The 17,239-nt window shown below is 40.0% G+C and overlaps 1 protein-coding gene across 2 annotated transcripts in view; it reads left to right on the top strand.

Moving 5' to 3' along the window:
• The window catches only part of dock1 (dedicator of cytokinesis 1), a 196,844-nt gene that overhangs the window by 39,982 nt on the left and 139,623 nt on the right, over positions 1–17,239 (top strand). For both annotated transcript variants that reach the window (XM_026178424.2, XM_026178422.2), the window contains exons 15-18: positions 2,710–2,808; positions 3,241–3,313; positions 8,237–8,340; positions 8,911–9,094. In XM_026178424.2, the coding sequence (XP_026034209.2) occupies positions 2,710–2,808; positions 3,241–3,313; positions 8,237–8,340; positions 8,911–9,094 (460 nt within the window). The remainder of the gene's footprint in view (positions 1–2,709; positions 2,809–3,240; positions 3,314–8,236; positions 8,341–8,910; positions 9,095–17,239) is intronic.

Raw genomic sequence — 17,239 nt, 5'->3', positions numbered from 1 at the left:
GCTTAACTGACCAGGTCTCCTATAAAGAAGAGTGATATACAGGGAAACTGTATGTCTTTGCTGCTTGTCAGGATTTACAAGTTGTAATATTGTTGCTTTGTGGCTGATGGAGAAGCCTAAAATTTGGCTCACTACCATGAAAATCAGCCGTTGTCAGAGCCAGTAACAAACTCAGGCATGTGGACAGGCAACGTGGGCAGCATAATGATGATGTGAAATCAGCATTTTTCTTCTGGTATAATTAATTACCTTTGCTAATGAAGTTAGAGGGATCATTTCTCCCCTGTCTAATTGTTTGTAAGCAAGCTGTCTCAAAATCTGTATTTTTTTTAATGCAATCTGCAGCGCTTGGTAAAAAAAATCTGTTAATTAATCTTACATCAGAGGAATAATCAATTCTTGAGTAGCTTCTGCTTATAAATTGTATTTTTATAGAATGAGGATTGGAATCTCATGTGCACTTGTTGAGTTTTTTTTTTTTTTTTTTGAATACCCATCAGAATATATAAGATGCATAGATAAGCTGTTACACCTACAAAGCAGATCATTTGGTCTTGCAGGGAGGTGCAAGTATGACATTTGAGTGAAACCAACACTTAATGTAGGTGCAAGCTTATTCTAAGAATTCTAAATATTAGCAGTTGTTAACCTCAAACAGCAGTTGAGAACCTACCCCATATACACTACTGACTTCTTAAAGTCTATTCAAATATAAGAAGTTAACAGCAACAATACAGGTAACATCTGTTTTCTAGTTTATTGTCAGTTACTTTGAATTTGATTTGAATTAAGTAACTTAACTTTTGGATTGGCCTTTGGTATGCTGTGCGGCAGACTTATTGCAGATTTGTTTTAATAAACCACATCGACTTTAATCAGTCATACCTAAATTTTAGCCACTGACTGAGTCATAACCCTCGATCAAGTAAACTGAATTTTATACAAATCAATGCAGCCAGGTATGAGAGAGAGACTTTTCGAATTTGTAGCGCTCGATGAAGCAAAACTGTGTGTATTTTAGTGAGAGTGCGATAAAGAGAGATTTCTCAAATAGATTAGGGAAGCATATAAGACATAAAAGACATTTATATAGTGTCTCAAGCTTTTTAGAGCAGAATGGTGGTGGAAAATTGTACCATTTCCTCAAGTTTCACATTTTTAGCTGTTAAAGTTTCTTTAGAAGAAGGAAACGCTGCAACTTTTTGAAGCAAGAACCTAGTATGAGACAAATACAGCTATGATAAGCTGAAGCGGATACAAATTTGATGTGTGAATTCCCACCCTGTGTCATTATGTTTTGCTGAAGGTCTGTGTTCAAGGCTGTCTGAGCCTTTGCGGTATAATAAATAAAGTCAGTGACAGTAGAGAGCAAAGATCAAGAGAGATCGATCCTATCTAGAAGTGTTGTCACCATGTTGCTGTTGCATTGCAAAAGCTCCCTTGTTGCAAGAAATGCAAGAAGTGGTTAAATTCTTCCTTACCCTTCATGGATTTGATGGGCTGAAAGTCTCTTTCTTGATAATGAAACTTGGTTTTTCGACTTTTATTCCAAAATAAAAAATGTCTTGTTTTCATTTTAAAGATGTATATGTATGTACTAGGCACTTGAAATAACTCTCTCCTCACACAGAGTTTTTTAACAGGTTAAATTTGTGGGTTTTGCTTTTTGTGTGTTTTTTTTCTTTTCATTTCTGCCTCCCTCAGGCTTCTGATCCTCTCTATTCTTCTCTGTCCATTCTTCTCTTTCCGTGTGACTTTCTGCCTCTGGTGTTTGTCATCCTTCCTCTTTCCTCCAAATCCTACAGGATTTGTGGAGGCTGGACAGTAACTTTTTATTACCTTTGACTTTGATTAGCACCCCTCCAGAACTTCTTCTCACCTGTAGTTAGACCCTAGCCACTTTCACCCTCTGTGAAATCTGGAGCTGTCAGAAACCCTGGCCACTTAGAGAAGGAGCAGCACTGCTAGAGCTACCACCTGCCCCCCAGAGCATGGCTGGGGGAGATGAGGTCTGTTATTCCTCATAATTGCTGGTTGTCAGAAACCATTAGTGTAGGAGTATTTCAGCAGCAGTACACTAGCAGGCCAGGGAGTCAGCTGGAGTAGTGGGAGGAAAGAGGTAGGCTGGCTGAACACAGATTGATCGGAAACAAGGCGTGCGCACCATCCGCTGTCACTCCATCCCTCTTGGCGAATCCTCAAGTGGGGCACGTAGTATTTTACATACGCACCCTGACCTGTTGTAGAAACGCAGCGGACCCGCTAGGAAGACCAATTTACACGTTTGGATCCATCAGCACCAGCTGGTCTGCTTCCCTGCTCTTGGCTTCCTTCCACGTCCTGCTGCATGGGAGCCACTGCTGCTCCTTCTTAAATAATTAATTTCTAATTTATTTCTTATTTCCACAATGCTGTCATGAGATTGACAGGCAGCACACAGGTGCTCATGCATAAAGCGCATCCAGACTTTTAAAGGCCATTCTGCTAGATTAAGGCTTTCTGCTCCAGGGGCTCTGCTTTATGAAATAAGTGCTAGTCAATTTTCCACATACTGTGAGCGTGCCAATATTTTGACAGAGTGATGATAAAGCAGTTCACCCATCACAACTATAGCACTTTATGCGAACTAAAAGCTAAGCAAGGATAACCAGATAACCAGTTATATTGTCTGACTACCTAATTGCTCTGTGTCTTTTACCTTTTATCTAGAATGTGATCTTTCCCGGAGCTGGAGATGAAGGGATCAATGAGTACAAGTCTGTTATCTACTACCAAGTAAAGCAGCCCCGCTGGTTTGAAACGATAAAGGTTTGTTTTTCTGCTTACTTCTGCCACTTAACGGTTTTTTCTTTACTCTTCTAAATCATTTTATTTTACCTTTACCTTGATGCCATCCCCTTCATGTAGTTTCCAAAGTTTTTTCATTACGCCGCAGGCTTTTATTGCCAGTAATTTCTATCACAAGACTTTAGTGGCAAATGCGGTGGTGCAAAACTGTATAGAAGAGTGAAGTTATTCATCACACTTAAAGAAAGGCAAACTTTCTCTCAATTCCTGAAATCCCATATAATTATATAGCAATTTTTTGCAAAAGTGTTGCAACATGTGAGCTAATTTCTGTACAGCATAAAATCCATGAAGTTTAGAGTTCACTCTGATTTCAGTTTGTCCTTATTTTCTGTGAGTGTGTGTGTTTATGTTCCTGGCTGTCAGCCAATCCTCTTCCGTCCTTTGTCTTAGGTTGCTATTCCCATTGAAGACGTGAACCGGAGCCACTTGCGGTTCACCTTTCGTCACCGCTCATCACAGGACTGTGAGTATAAATGTCAGCTTGTGAATAATCAGTTTTTCAGATGACCAACTGCACAGTTGGCTCCTAATCTATCCCCAGCAAATATAATGGAAGATATCCAAACCAAGCAGATGTGTTGCACAGTGATAAATACTTTGAAGCTCACCCTTTGTCACATTAATCAGAGGTATTAGTCTGTCCCCCGCACAAAGCAGCGTCATGGAGTGGCTTGTCAGAGACTATGGCTGGGATGTGAAAAATGCCTGAGGGGACATATTTGTTTATTGGGACCAGTGTCTAGCTGAATGCAGCCAGCGTTGTACGCCCTTCTGTTTTCTGTTTTATTTACACCCTTTCTAATTTTCGGGGTGTAAAGGTCAGGGAAGCCTGGCAGTGGTAGTTCTGCCAGCCCATCTGCCTGCCACATGGCAAGGCTTTCCTACAGCCACAGGAGTGGTGCAGGAAAAAGGGTTTGGGGAGCATGACAGGTGTATACAGTATATACAAAGCAATCAGCTCAAATGGCACAGAAGGCAGAGCAGAACTTGGAGGACGTGAGGATTGGAAAGTATACCCTTTCGCTAATCTGCAGCTGCTGTCATCATCTACTTCCAAAATCCTCTTGCTTTGTTTGCTTCTCACCTGCATGCAGGTGGTTTGGAGGAAATTGCCAGGTCTCAGAGCTCAACGCTGGCTTATAATCCACTTGGAGAGCCTTCTTGTCATGCTCGGCACCTTGCTTCTCTGGAGACTAATGCTGTTACGAGACATGCCTTTGAAACTCTGACTTGCGGTTATCTTGGTGTAACGGTTACTTTAGAAACTGGCTCACCTCAAGTGACTCTGGGACTGCAGGGACATGCTGATTCCGCCAAACTTCAACTTTTCTCTGACAATTGACAATAGCGACATGTTAAAAAAGGTGTAATAGCTGGATTCTTTGGATTTGTGCATGGTGAACTGCTGCTGCTGGTGAATGTGCTTACAGTATAGAGACCAGGGTTTATTTTATGTTGGGTGTAAAGGTGATATTCCTATGTACATTGATCTAATTTTATCCATGTTTAAGATTGTATGCATCCGTGCAGGCATGTATTTCTATAATTTTCTGACCAACTTCTCTCACTGCCTCACTGTGTACGACTTAAATTTTCATCTCAGTTTGCAATAGATTGCTTTTAAGAGCAGAATAACACCTCCTGAAACTAGCATATTTGCACGTAATATCACAGACATACCGCAGACCGTACCAGAGGTCTGATCCAGATCTAGAGAGGGCATTAAGGGAAAACTCTAAGCTCGATAACCCGAAGAGTGAAGAAACTCATTTTTCATTTCACAGAGGAAGTTAACGTAAAGTCTGGGTCAGACTCTCTGAACCTAATATGCTCAATGAAACAAATCCTTACTCATCCACTCTTGCTGTGCTTGAAGGAACTATCCAACAAACCGTTAGATTTTCTCGTTTGTACAGTCGATATCAAAGCACATAATAGAATTCATTAATTTCCAATGTTTTCCATCCTTTAGACACGTTAAGATCTCATAAGACTACCTTAAAGATAACTGTTTTTGTGATCTGTCATCCATGTTGGCCATAGACTGCAATCTACGGTCGAGTCTCACTCAGATCAGAGTAAAATCTCTCTTATATTTTTTTCTATTACTGGGAGTGTCTGAGTTCAAGATACTTACTAGATTATCAGCCAGTTTCTCTATGCTGAAAACTTTAAAGTGCATTTCTATAGTGATCACTGTTTTAAATCTTTATGACGCTTTGTTCACTGATCCGTGTTTCACGTGTCTAATCCTTTGCCATACTGTGATTGGTTACAGTGTGGGAACATTCTTTATATACTTAAATATGCCATTTGGGAGATTATGTGAATATTTTTGAGCATGCACTGGGTAAGGTAGTGCTGTCCACCCACAGTAATGTGTGCTGTGTAGCCCAAATGCAAAAGCACAACTGCTGCTGGTAAGTGAGAAAGGGTGATACATTGGGAAGCTTATTTTCCCCACTTCAAACATCAGCAGGAAAGGTTCATTTGCATGCGTTGATTATTGACCATAAGTACCATACAGTACAATACAGTTTTATTTGTATAGCACATCACATCAAAATAAATCAATTAACAAAATACAGGTCAGGTACTACCAGTAGCACAGACAGAAGCGAGGCACTAATAGACCAGAAGAGTGAGGTAAAAATAGGTATCGGACCTCAGTTCAGAAGGAAGGTCAGTTCATAGATACAAAATATCAACTAAGAAGTTAATTAGATTAGGGGGCACTAACTGGTTGGGAAGGCCAGGTTAAATATGTTTTCAATTGTGATTTGAAGGATTGGATAGAGTCTAAGGCACGAATAGTGGGGACGCTATTCCAAAGATAAGGTGCAGCTGAAGCACAGGCACGATCGCCTCTGGTCTTCAGCCTAAACTTAGGTTGGGCCAGGAGTAATTGACCTGATGATCAAAGCGACATAAGTGTGTGTTTATCAGTTGAACAGCTAAAATGGTACTGTCCAAACCTGCATTGCTCTTATTAACCTTTTAAACTCTTTTTTTTTTTTTTTTTTTTGTGTTGACAGTGGCTGTATGACTGTTCTGCAAGTGTTTTTGATATAATTATTGTTATATATAAGGAGCAGTGCACATTAATTAACATGAGCGTTTAGGTCCATTATGTAAATGTGCCAGATTTAGTCATACAGGCTCATTTTAATACACATACCGTTTCAGATTGATGCCACTAATAGAAAGAAACGGAAAACAAAAGATCTAAGGTTATCTAGGCACATATAAGGGATCGAAACAGATGAATGATAAAACAAAAAACACATCAGTGGACAATCAGTGAAAAACAGCGACGTAAAGTGATATTATTTTAGACTATGACAGTATGTTGCGCTGCTCAATAAGAAAAGACTGACTAACAAAAGCTCTTTTTCTAAAAGATACTGTATAATCGCCTTTAGGAAATGCTATGCTGTTTAGAGATGTAAAAATAAACTCTAGCATATCATATTAAATTTAATATGAATTTGATAATACTTATGATTTTCATTTAAAGTATTTAAAGGGAGTACAAGCTCGCTAACTTGCAAGCTATTGATAATCAGCTGTCAGCTGGCGCAACCTTAACCTGTTGCAGGGCTCCACTGATGATCATACATGCACTTAACTCAGTGGGAACAACCTGGTTTAATTGTGTGGTTTCTAGCATACCTATTACCTGTGCTATAATCAGCCACTTTCTTATATTAATATTAATATTTGAAAGGGTGAACAAAGATGGAACAGCTGTGTGTACGGGCATAGATTTTTGTTCCTTAACCTCTCTACATGTGATTAGTTTGTGATGAAAAGCAGTGCAGATTTAGGCTGTCAGGCCTTTGTATTGCCTGCCTGCGCTGTCATGTGGCCGTGTCCTTCCTGCTTCCTTCGATGTGCTCCTAGCTAGAGCTGAACTTTAAGGGGATACACAGAGTGACAGAGCTGCTCATCAAGACCACTAGTGGAGCTCATGTGTTCAGTATCTCAGCCCTCTGGTTGAGAATTAGGCCAGCTCGAACACAGTGCGTCAGAGTAGCACTCTAACATTGTCAGGCCTCATCAGGCTGATGGCTGCTGTCACAGATGCTGCCGTAGCTGTAAAAGATTCCTGCCATCTTTTCACTTTTGTTTCATCTGTCTTTATGCCTCTGCTTCGTGAGTCAGGTATGCTTTAAAATGTGGAACAGTTTAGTCAACTAAATTTGAAGTGACAGCCCACCTTAAGGGGGAAATTTGCGAAACTTGCACACAAATCGGACTTCGATTGGTTTAAAGAAGTAGCTCTGTCCTGAAAGTGACCTTTTTTGTCCAAATTAAGAGTTTTCAGCTCTGTGCCCTTTAGGAAGTCACTAATACACTTGGTATTATTGGATGGCATGCCTACAGTGTTCTCCCTCCACTGGTTCATCTCAGCCTAGCAATTATTCACCGGTGAGTTGCGGGCAGCAAACCAATGAGGGGATTTATGCAGATAGAATGCAAGATATATACTTCGATGAATCACGTCTCCCTGCGCGTAAATCCGAGCTTGTTGATCCGCAATGATGATGTATGTGGCCCCATCCAAAGTCCCGGTTACAGGACAAAGTCGTAACTCTCTTCCTTGTTTATGCAGCGCTTCCACTCAACATTCCCAATCACACATGTGTCTGCACTTGCACACATAAACCACGAGCATCTTTCCTCCACTCTTACAGGATTATACAAATTGGTCACAGCTGCAGCAGAGCACAAGTGCAAGTGTTTATTCATTTGATAACAGCAAGTGTACATTAATCCAAAGCCTGCCACTTGAACAATATTCCTTTTTGTAATTAGCAGGTTTTTTTTATTTTATTTTAAGGCACATATTGTTATATAACAACCAACTGTGATTGCATCTCCCACGTCCCTCGCATTATATTATGCACAAGTCCTTCAAACCTATGCATAATTGGTCTCAACAGTCGGCGCGTGTACATTTGCTTCACTTCAGGGTGAAAAATAAACAGTTCACGGACAGATGCAGCCATAGCATTAATAAAGACATCAGAGGGGAACAGTAGTTTCTTGTGCTAACTCAGGAGCTGACTCAGGGAGTGTAGTGCTGAGGTTAGCGTTTGGATTATCACTTCTTTCAGACTGCTGGTTTGTTAATGACTTGTTGTAACGTCAGCAGTGCTGCATGGTTTACTGCAATATGATCTCTTTTTTGTTCCCGAAGACGAACACTGTTCACATAAGCATATTGCACACGTACGAAAGATGCGGTGTGTTTTGTTTTGCAAAATGAGACAAAAAGCAAACGGTACAAAAAAGCGAACTGTATATATGAACTTAGTCTCAAACGTAAACACCAATAACCAAGTTGTCTTTATTGCTTGCGTGTTTCTTTTTCCTTCCACAGCCAAAGATAAATCGGAGAAGATATTTGCCTTGTCTTTTGTGAAGCTGATGAGGTATGACGGGACCACTCTGAGGGACGGTGAGCATGATCTCATCGTGTACAAGGTAAATGTAAAAAAACAAAACAAAAACATCCCATAAACACACTTAGTCTTTGTTTCTTGCTGCCTACTCGTCAGACAGCCCGCTGTCCTTGTGAAATGACCATGAAATAAGTTGTAGGTGAAAAACTGCCCTATTGTATCGGCGACTGTCATCATAACAGCCTGCCATCAGTGCTTTGTATGTGAATTGGGTAGCTGGTACACATCAGCCCGCACAAGGAAATGAGAGTACTTTCCAATTAAAAACCCTTGCATAATGATACCTCTGTGTTACGGTGCCCATTTATGTTAATTAAAAAGTTCATATGGGAAAAATCAATCTTGTTACATTTGTCTTGTCATGTTTTCTGGATTGTTGTTTTCGTCAGTCAACCCTGCATTTGGAAATGAATGATATTTTTCTCACATGCAACAGCTCGGTAGAAAAACACACAAATTGTTTTGTTGATAATATATATCAAAGGGAGATCCATTAAAACCACAGCTATAGAATGCAACATTGTTTTAATGTGTACACAGTAATTTGGGGTTTCTACCAATAAACTGACTGAGACTTGTTCTCTAAAACCAGGCGGAGGTAAAGAAGCTAGAGGACTCTTCTCTGTACCTAAACCTACCTTCCACAAAGCTGGAGATGGAAGAGAAAGGCTACTCCACCACTGGAAAAAATACCCAGACCCTGGGCATCTGTACCATCAGCAAGGATTCCTTTCAGATTTCCACCCTGGTCTGCTCTACCAAACTTACCCAAAATGGTAACAGCTGCTATATTTTAATGAATATTTGTCTCTTTTCCTGCGCAAGTTGTTTTTTTAAGCTAAAAATTATGCTCTTGTGGAAAACGTATCAAAACGTCAGTAAACACATGGAACACAACTTAGATATTATATAAAAAAATGAAAGCAGCTACTGTGACATTTTGAATCCTTAAATTAAGCTTTTTTTTATAGTCGCTGTCTTTGTCTTAACCATGCCATCCATATTTATATATTTTATCCTTTATTGATCTCTGTTTTTCACCTAATTGATTTGCACTAGCTTCACATAGTTACCACATAGTTTCTACTTTCCCTGCTCTTAGTCTCACAGCGAGCACACCTCCCTGCACAAACGCATCCAGCGGAGCTGAAAAGAAATGTGGGGAAGTCAGTATAATATTAATTGAGTTCAAGAGAAATTACTTTATCTTAATAAAAGCTTCCCAACAACTGTTAAATCAAAGAAAACAGCACTGAAAACAATCAAGAGAGAAAATGTTGTCATTGGCGCGTTTCAGTCTGGACCACTGTTTGCGATTAACTCGACAACTAAAGCAAATAAAGGAAATCAGTTGACTGTTCTTGACCCTCTTTTCATTAGATTCTTCCATGCTATGGTAGCTAACAACTGTTGCACTTTCAAAATAGAATTTACATAATTAATCTTCTAGTAGAGCTGAATAAATAACTTCCTAATTAAAAATAATGAATCTAGTTAGTTGTTTATTCCAGTGTGAATTGGCTAATCCGTTCCTGCTGCCTGATATACAGATATACTCTCACTGGCCACTTAAAGAGGTACACCTTGCTAGAACCCCCTTTTGCCATCAGAACTGCCTTAATTGTTTGTGCCGCAGATTAAACAAGGTGCTAGGTTTTGGTCCATAGTCATATGATAGCATCACACAGTTGCTGCAGATTTGCACCTTGCACATTTAGATGTGAATTTCCCATTCCATCACATCCCAAAGGTGCTCTACTGGATTGAGATCTGGTGACCGTGGAGGCCATTTGAGTGCTGTGAACTCACTGTCATGTTCAGGAAACCAGTTTGAGATGATTTGAGCTTTGTGAGATGATGTGATATCCTGCTGTAGGAGTCATCAGAATATGGGTACACTGTGGTCGTAATGGGATCGACATAGGCAGCAATTGTCGAGTTGGCCCAAAATGTGCCAAGAAAATGCTTCCCATGTCATTATATCATCTAAAACAGCAGTCCCCAACCTTTTTTGCGCCATGGACCGGTTTATGTCCGACAATATTTTCACAGACCGGCCTTTAAGGTGTCGCAGATAAATACAACAAAATAAAACCAGTACCGGTACCCCCCAAAAAAGATGTATTCATAACACACGGGAAAAGAACCAGGGAAAACAGAGTTAACTATAAAAACGATTAAAAAAACGATAAAAACCCTGAAAACCATGAATTTCACACCCGAACCTCAACTTTCGTGGCCTGGTACCAAATGACTCACGGACCCGGGGATTGGTTACCGCTGACCTACAACATCCAGAACCATTGATATAAGGCAGGATGGATCCATATTTTATGTTGTTTACCATCCAGACAACACTTTCTCAATATTTCATAGTCCAGGTATGGTGAGCATCTGTGAAGTGCAGTCTCAATTACCTGCTCATGTAACAGGAGTCGCATCCAGTGTGATCTCTCCTGTTGTGGCCCATCTTCTTCAGTAAATTCAATGATGCTCTTCTGCATCCTTTGGTTGTAATAAGCAGTGATTACTGTTGTTACTGCTTCCTGCCTGTCAGCTCAGAGCAGTGTGGATATTCTCCTGACCTCTGCCATCAACAAGGCATTTTCACCCAGAGCACTGCTGCTCACTGGATAGTCTCTCTTTTTGAACCGTTCCCTGTAAATCCTAGACGTGGTTGTGTTGAAATCCAAGTATGGAAGCGGCTTTTGAAATAGAGCCATGCCACGTTGACAGGCACTTAAATCACCCTTCTTCTTCATCAATCAGATACTTGTTTTGAACTTAAAGAGGTTCTCTACACGAAGTCCTCATGTTTAAACTATTGGATTGCCACCACCTGATTGGGTGCTTAGATCATTTGTATTAACGAGCGGGAGATCAGATGACCTAATGAAGTGGCCATGAGTAGGTTTTACTGACCACTGCTCTCTGATCTCTTCTTTCTTGAGGTGCTGTATAACAAAAGTAGCACACATGAGAGAAAATCCTAGCGACGTATGTGGATTTACTTTTGTTGTAGCACAGAGAAGTACAATTCCAGCTTGATGAAATGCCTGCTCACATCAAACAGAGCTCTCACTGGGGGGAGGAAGGATTTCTTTACTGTATCTTAGCCAGGTAGACCCTGAATTTTGAAACCACCGATGGACCGTAGCCTCTGGCTTTGACAAACGGATCATGGGAACATCATTTAATGTAGGATGCCTTAGCTTCAGCTTTTTAAACATTTTTTCTCATTATCTGGTTTTTCCTTTTCCACATTCTGAGCGCCAGGAATTGTTTTCCTCCTCTCTATTCCTACTTCTAAAGTACTTTCTTTTCTCTTTACTCTCAGTACGCCAGTCAGTCTCAGTTAGATTCCAGTTCATCTCTGTTGAGCGAACAACAGCCTTTTTATTTCCCCGTGAAGATCTACTCTTATTAAGCTTGGGAAATCCTCATGCCTGCCACTGTGGCTCATGGATTAAGGATTTTAGCATCTTGTGTTCCCACCAGCCTTTCTGCATGTTTATAAATCCCCACAGATGTCAGCGTAAACCCTCTTGAGCATGCTGGTATTTCTTAGCTGTGTTCATAACGTTGTAGTTAGATTGTGTGAAAAGCTGTTCTCTTTTGTGTGAGTGGTCAGATGCTTCTAGCTCTGATTTCACAGAGCTAAACCAAACCAACCTAAATGTCTCCTTTGATTTCTTTTTCACTGGTTGTAATTTGCTGCTTTGTTTTGGGTTTTTTTTTTTTGTATGCAAGAATGAATCACAATTTTAATTAGAGCCACAATTAAAGCTTCTTTTGTGTTTTTGGCCACAGTCTGAAATAAATAAGTAACAGACACACTGCAGGGTAACTTTGACTTGAATTGAAATTAATTGTTTTACTCGCCAAGAGCAATGCCCTGTTTAAATAAGGAGTGCATCATGCCCTTTCATTTTTGTATTCACGTTAACAAAAAGATCATTTTAAACCTCCAAACAAGGGCAGAATGAAGAGAAAAGCTTGGAGTAAATTATTGAAGCAAGATCATGTGTGTTTGTGGTCTTTAATCCTTTGAATAATCCTTGTGTAGGCCTGTGAAAAGAAAATCCACTGTAAACCATTTTTCGCTTTCTTCAGATTTGAAATATTATTTAAAACTTCCCTTCAGGAATAAGTGGCCTTACGCAAAGACTAATAATATAAAATCTTAAAACGTCTTTCAAAAAGGCCTCTTATCAATTTTAACGAGATCCCCAACCCCACTGGCCAACACAACATAAATACGTAATCAGCCAATCACATGGCAGCATCTCAGTGCATTTAGAAATATGGGAATGGTGAAGAAAACTTGCAAGTTTAAACTGATCATAAGAACGGGAAGAAAGATCATTTAATTAACAGCTGATTAGTGCCCAAACACTGTTTTTGCATTTCAGTAAATTACTGTATGTATTTCCCATTTTCCTAACAAAAAATGAGGAAATGAGGGATGGCTCGAGACTTTCGTGCAATACTTTACAATATCCATAGAACCTCTAATCAAGCCAGCAATAAGGCAGCTTTACCCTTTTTATGAGGTGGTGAAGCTAAAGCACTCAAATAGGCAGTAAGACTCTCTCATTGCAGAGGTCACATAAAGCTACAAAACATTAGGTCAAAGCTGAACCAGAAATTTTTTTCCTGAAAAGTAGGATCAATATTTGCTTTCAGGTAGAGATGTTTCCAGCTTGGTGATTATCCGACTGCCCGACTATGGGGAAAAACAATCTGCATGTAAACATTAAGACTACTAGGTAAAAAAAATTCATTTCAGAGGGAGATTATCCCAAAGTTTGACAGATGCCTTGGTGAGATCAGCTGTTTTCTGAACGACGATGCATGGTCTTGGCGTGCTGGCAATTTAAAAACTACAGCTGAATCTCTGACCTGTCAGCAGCACAGGCTTTATGTGACACTTGTAATGATTTTAGTGCTTTTTGTGCTAAATCATTGCAGTCTAAAAAAGACGTGAAATGCCGATAAAGCTAATTGTCCGGGATACAACCTAATAGCATGCGCAGCAAACATTTATAAAGCCTCATTAATGGGATCACTGCAGACCCCACAACAGGCTCTGGGCATTTCTCTAAGACAACGGGAGGTTTTTGTTGTCAGAGGGCTTCTGCATATAATGTGTGAAAGCGGTGGGTGTCGCATGTTGTTATAGTAATGTTCCCTTTGAAGCTTATTAAGTTTAGTCTGTGGTATAAGTTGTCATTTAAATACAATTGTGCGTGCCCTCCTACTCGGCTCAGGGGGTGGTGATGTCAATGAATGAGTCGTCTCAGTTACAGGAGAGCCTGCCTCTCCTGTAAGTAATGATAGTGGCTCAAATGGTTGTCTCAGCTGTTATGTAGATGCGTAGTATGCAGCATATATCAATCAGCACTATTCTCTGCTCCTATTTCTCCTCCCTGCCTGCCATTTTCTGATTTATCTCGTTCCCTGTGCTAGAGTGATGGGGGGGAGGGGGAGTATGTGTCCTGGTCTGTAGATTCACTCCTGTAGAGCAGCTCCGCTCTCCATATTTACCTGTCACTTTGTGCTGATAATTTGCAAGGTGCCGGTGGGTGCTTGGGGATCAGATGGCCTCGTCGCTGCACAAAGTTTGATTAAACTTTGTGCAGCTGTGTGTTGTATGGGATATATCATCCCACGCTAAAGCTCGAGGAAAAGGTTCCAGCTATTTTAATAAAGCACTGTACACAGAGCAGCCGCAACATTAAAACCGCCTCATTTATATTGTGTAGGCTCTTATCCATTAGGGATGCAGAATTTGCAGGTGGCATGAGGACATTGGCAGCTATTGCTTTGGGTCTAGTAACTTGTGTGGCTCGTTTCAGTGGTTTGGACGGATGCTCTGAGTTGGAATCCAGGGAGGCTGGATGCTCGGTCAATGCCTTGGGCTTGTTTGCAGGCTCCTTTAGCCATTACTGCAGTTTTTTTTGCCTGTGTCCGCATGTTTAGTTTACCATTGTCATATGATTTATTTATTTTTTTACCCATCCATCCAATATCCCTTCTACAGAAAAAAAGAAAGTGTACAAGAAACAGCAGAAACATTGCATTGTTATTAGAGGATCAATATTATTTACTTACCTGTCTTTGGTTTTGATATTGTGGCTAATCTATCCACAATATTTCCCATGATACCAGATTCAGGCTTCTTTATTAAAAACCCAGAAGCTCTTTAAGATCTAGGTGTGTTTGTCCAATAGTCATCTCTGTCCCATTTTCTGCATTTCTGTAAATGAAATGATCACATGATTCCAGCTCATCAGATGTGTTGGCAGTTTCCTGTTTTATACAATATCAAACCAAATATTTCGGGTTGTTTTGACTGTTGGTTTGCTGAAACAGCAATTTGATGTTTACGTTTGGAGAATATGTGACAGTATAATTAATATGATTAGTAATGTAATTGCGGTAAGATCTGTTTCTGGATGTAGAGCAGGTCATCTACTAATCAGAAGGTTGGTGGTTCAACCCTTAGGTTCAAGTTGCTTTCAGATCCGTCCACCAGAGTGTAATTATTAGATGGAAAGCACTTATAAAAAAGTGCCTGTATGAATGGCTGTGATGCCTGTTCGCTCACCAGCAGTTTATCCTGAGCACTTATTCTTGCAAAGGGAAAAAGGAGCCCTAGAAATGCCCCTTGCAACAGACTGCATGCTTTATACTGGCTCCTCACTGCTGATCCCCACATCCGAGATGAAACACTCTTTTTAACTAAGCTAGATTTATGCAGGCGGCCTCCCAGTGCTGTGAGCTCCCGTGAAGTGGCTCCTAGCTCTTCCCTGGGCATTTACAGTGTGCTTCGCTAAACAGAGCAGAGATTCAGCGACAGCACACGTGGGAGAGAACCTAGCCCAGTGAAATTGATTAAAATACTCTTCCCACCTCTGCTGGAAAGAAAACACATTTTTATGAACAAAGCAGCTTTAAAACTATGGAATCCATGTTCGTATTGAAGCTACTCCAGCATCAGTGCGCTGAAGAAGCCGGTACTTTTAAACGTTTAAACGACTACATACAAGGCTGTCACTATTAACGGCAAAGAACAAGCTATCAAGACTCCTTAGTGGTTGTGTTTGCTTTTAAAAGTGAACAAAACTGATTTTGTGAAGGAGTTCCGTAAACAAACTTTCAAATGGTAATGTGAAGTCTTTTGCATTTCAGTTGCGCATTGACAATGTAACCTATTTTCTCTGAATTAATTATTCCACTGCTCTCCATCTGCCAGTTACTTCCACAGTCTTTTAAATTCCCACTGCCTGTGGAGACATCCGTTCTCAGACAGATGTTATTTGTAAAAGGCTCTCAGTATTTTTCTCCAGAACAAAACTGATTGCCCCCCACCCGCACAACACTGTGCCTTACAGCCCCATGTGCTACACGTAGTTGGCCTCTTAACACCACTGCCCCACTGGGACCAAGCTGCCTGATGATTTATTCTCACATTATTCCATTTATCTCTGAGGTGCTGAAGCATCAATTTCCAAATCTATATCTCCTTGGGGACGGAGGACCCTGGTAGTTGAGACAGGTTCTTGTGATTGAACCCTGATAGGCTGTCAGGTTTACAGATGATGGGCATCCATTACTGTGTTGCCATGGCTGATTGACTCTTCCTGAGCCAATCAGCCATGGCGAACGGGGAGAGGCAGCCCCTAGGGACTAGGTTTGCAAGAATGCCAAAGAGATTCTTCTTATTCACTTCAGTCAGATGAGGCTGAATATAGTATATATTCATGAAAGCTAATAAACCATCATGAATATACTATAAAGATGTTTCTGGGAATCTCTCAGGATTATACCTGAGAAAATGTATATGAAAAATCTGTTTATACGATAAAATGAATTAAAATTAACATTAAATGGAAACTTTTCTTAAATGATAAATTGTTTATTTTGGTTTTTTGCTTACTCCTGGTTTCGCCCATATTTGCTGCTTTTAACCCTTTAAAGCCGGTTGGAGCGGGCACGCTCTGTTTTGCGCAACTATTTTTAAATCTCGGTAGCACTGCAACCACGTAAGCTAGCGCAATAATTTTTTTTGCATATGAAACCGGAGGAGTTGTACTTACATCTTATGCCATCAGCTTGTCCTAAGTCACGGTTTCCTTCCACATATGGCTCACATATGGCTTTGCAAAAACTGCATAAAAAGCGCTTGCAGCAACAAAAACATAATATTCCAGAAACACGCTTTGCCGATCCGATCAGCTGTTTGTAACACTTCTTACGTCCATCAGCGTGAACTATCGCATGTCCGCCATGTCCTGGCCGAAACCGGAAGTGACGTCATTTTGCGGAAATGTAGTTTTTTACCATCAGGGCCTTATGAGCCTATACTGGTGTTTTTAAAAGTTATATTTGACTTTATGACTTTCTGTGTCGTTTCTGGGATGCTTAGGACTCATATTGCACTGCTGGAAATAGTTTATTTTGATGCATATGCTGTTTTTTTTTTTTGTTTTTGTTTTTTTTTTCAAATTTGCATTATAATATTTATTTTCGTTTTTCCTGCAGTATATAAAAATTGGTGTATTTCAAAAATAAAACTATGAAGACACTTAAAATAAATTTCCTGTGGTGGGAAACTATTTTGTGCAACTTTTTTGTATTTACAGTTTTGAGGGATAAGCCTCTTAAATTTCTCTAACTAGAAATATATGTTAAAAAAACAAAAACGATTTTCAATTTTTTTTTGTAGTTTATTGCACCTTTTTGCAATTTATGTAATTACTATGCACTTAATGCAGACATATTATTAAAATTTGGGCTATAATGGTTGTATTGATGTATAGCAACTTGAAATGCTCCCAAAAATGGCACTACAGCATGTAAAAATATAATATAAGCTTGGTTTAGGACTTGGTTCTCTTTCATAGCATTCGTTTCGT

This window comes from Astatotilapia calliptera, chromosome 8 (assembly GCF_964374335.1).
Source record: "Astatotilapia calliptera chromosome 8, fAstCal68.1, whole genome shotgun sequence".
In the NCBI taxonomy this organism is placed as follows: Eukaryota; Metazoa; Chordata; class Actinopteri; order Cichliformes; family Cichlidae; genus Astatotilapia; species Astatotilapia calliptera.
Note: the sequence above shows the minus strand (reverse complement) of the source record. Positions and strands in the feature narration are given on the sequence as shown.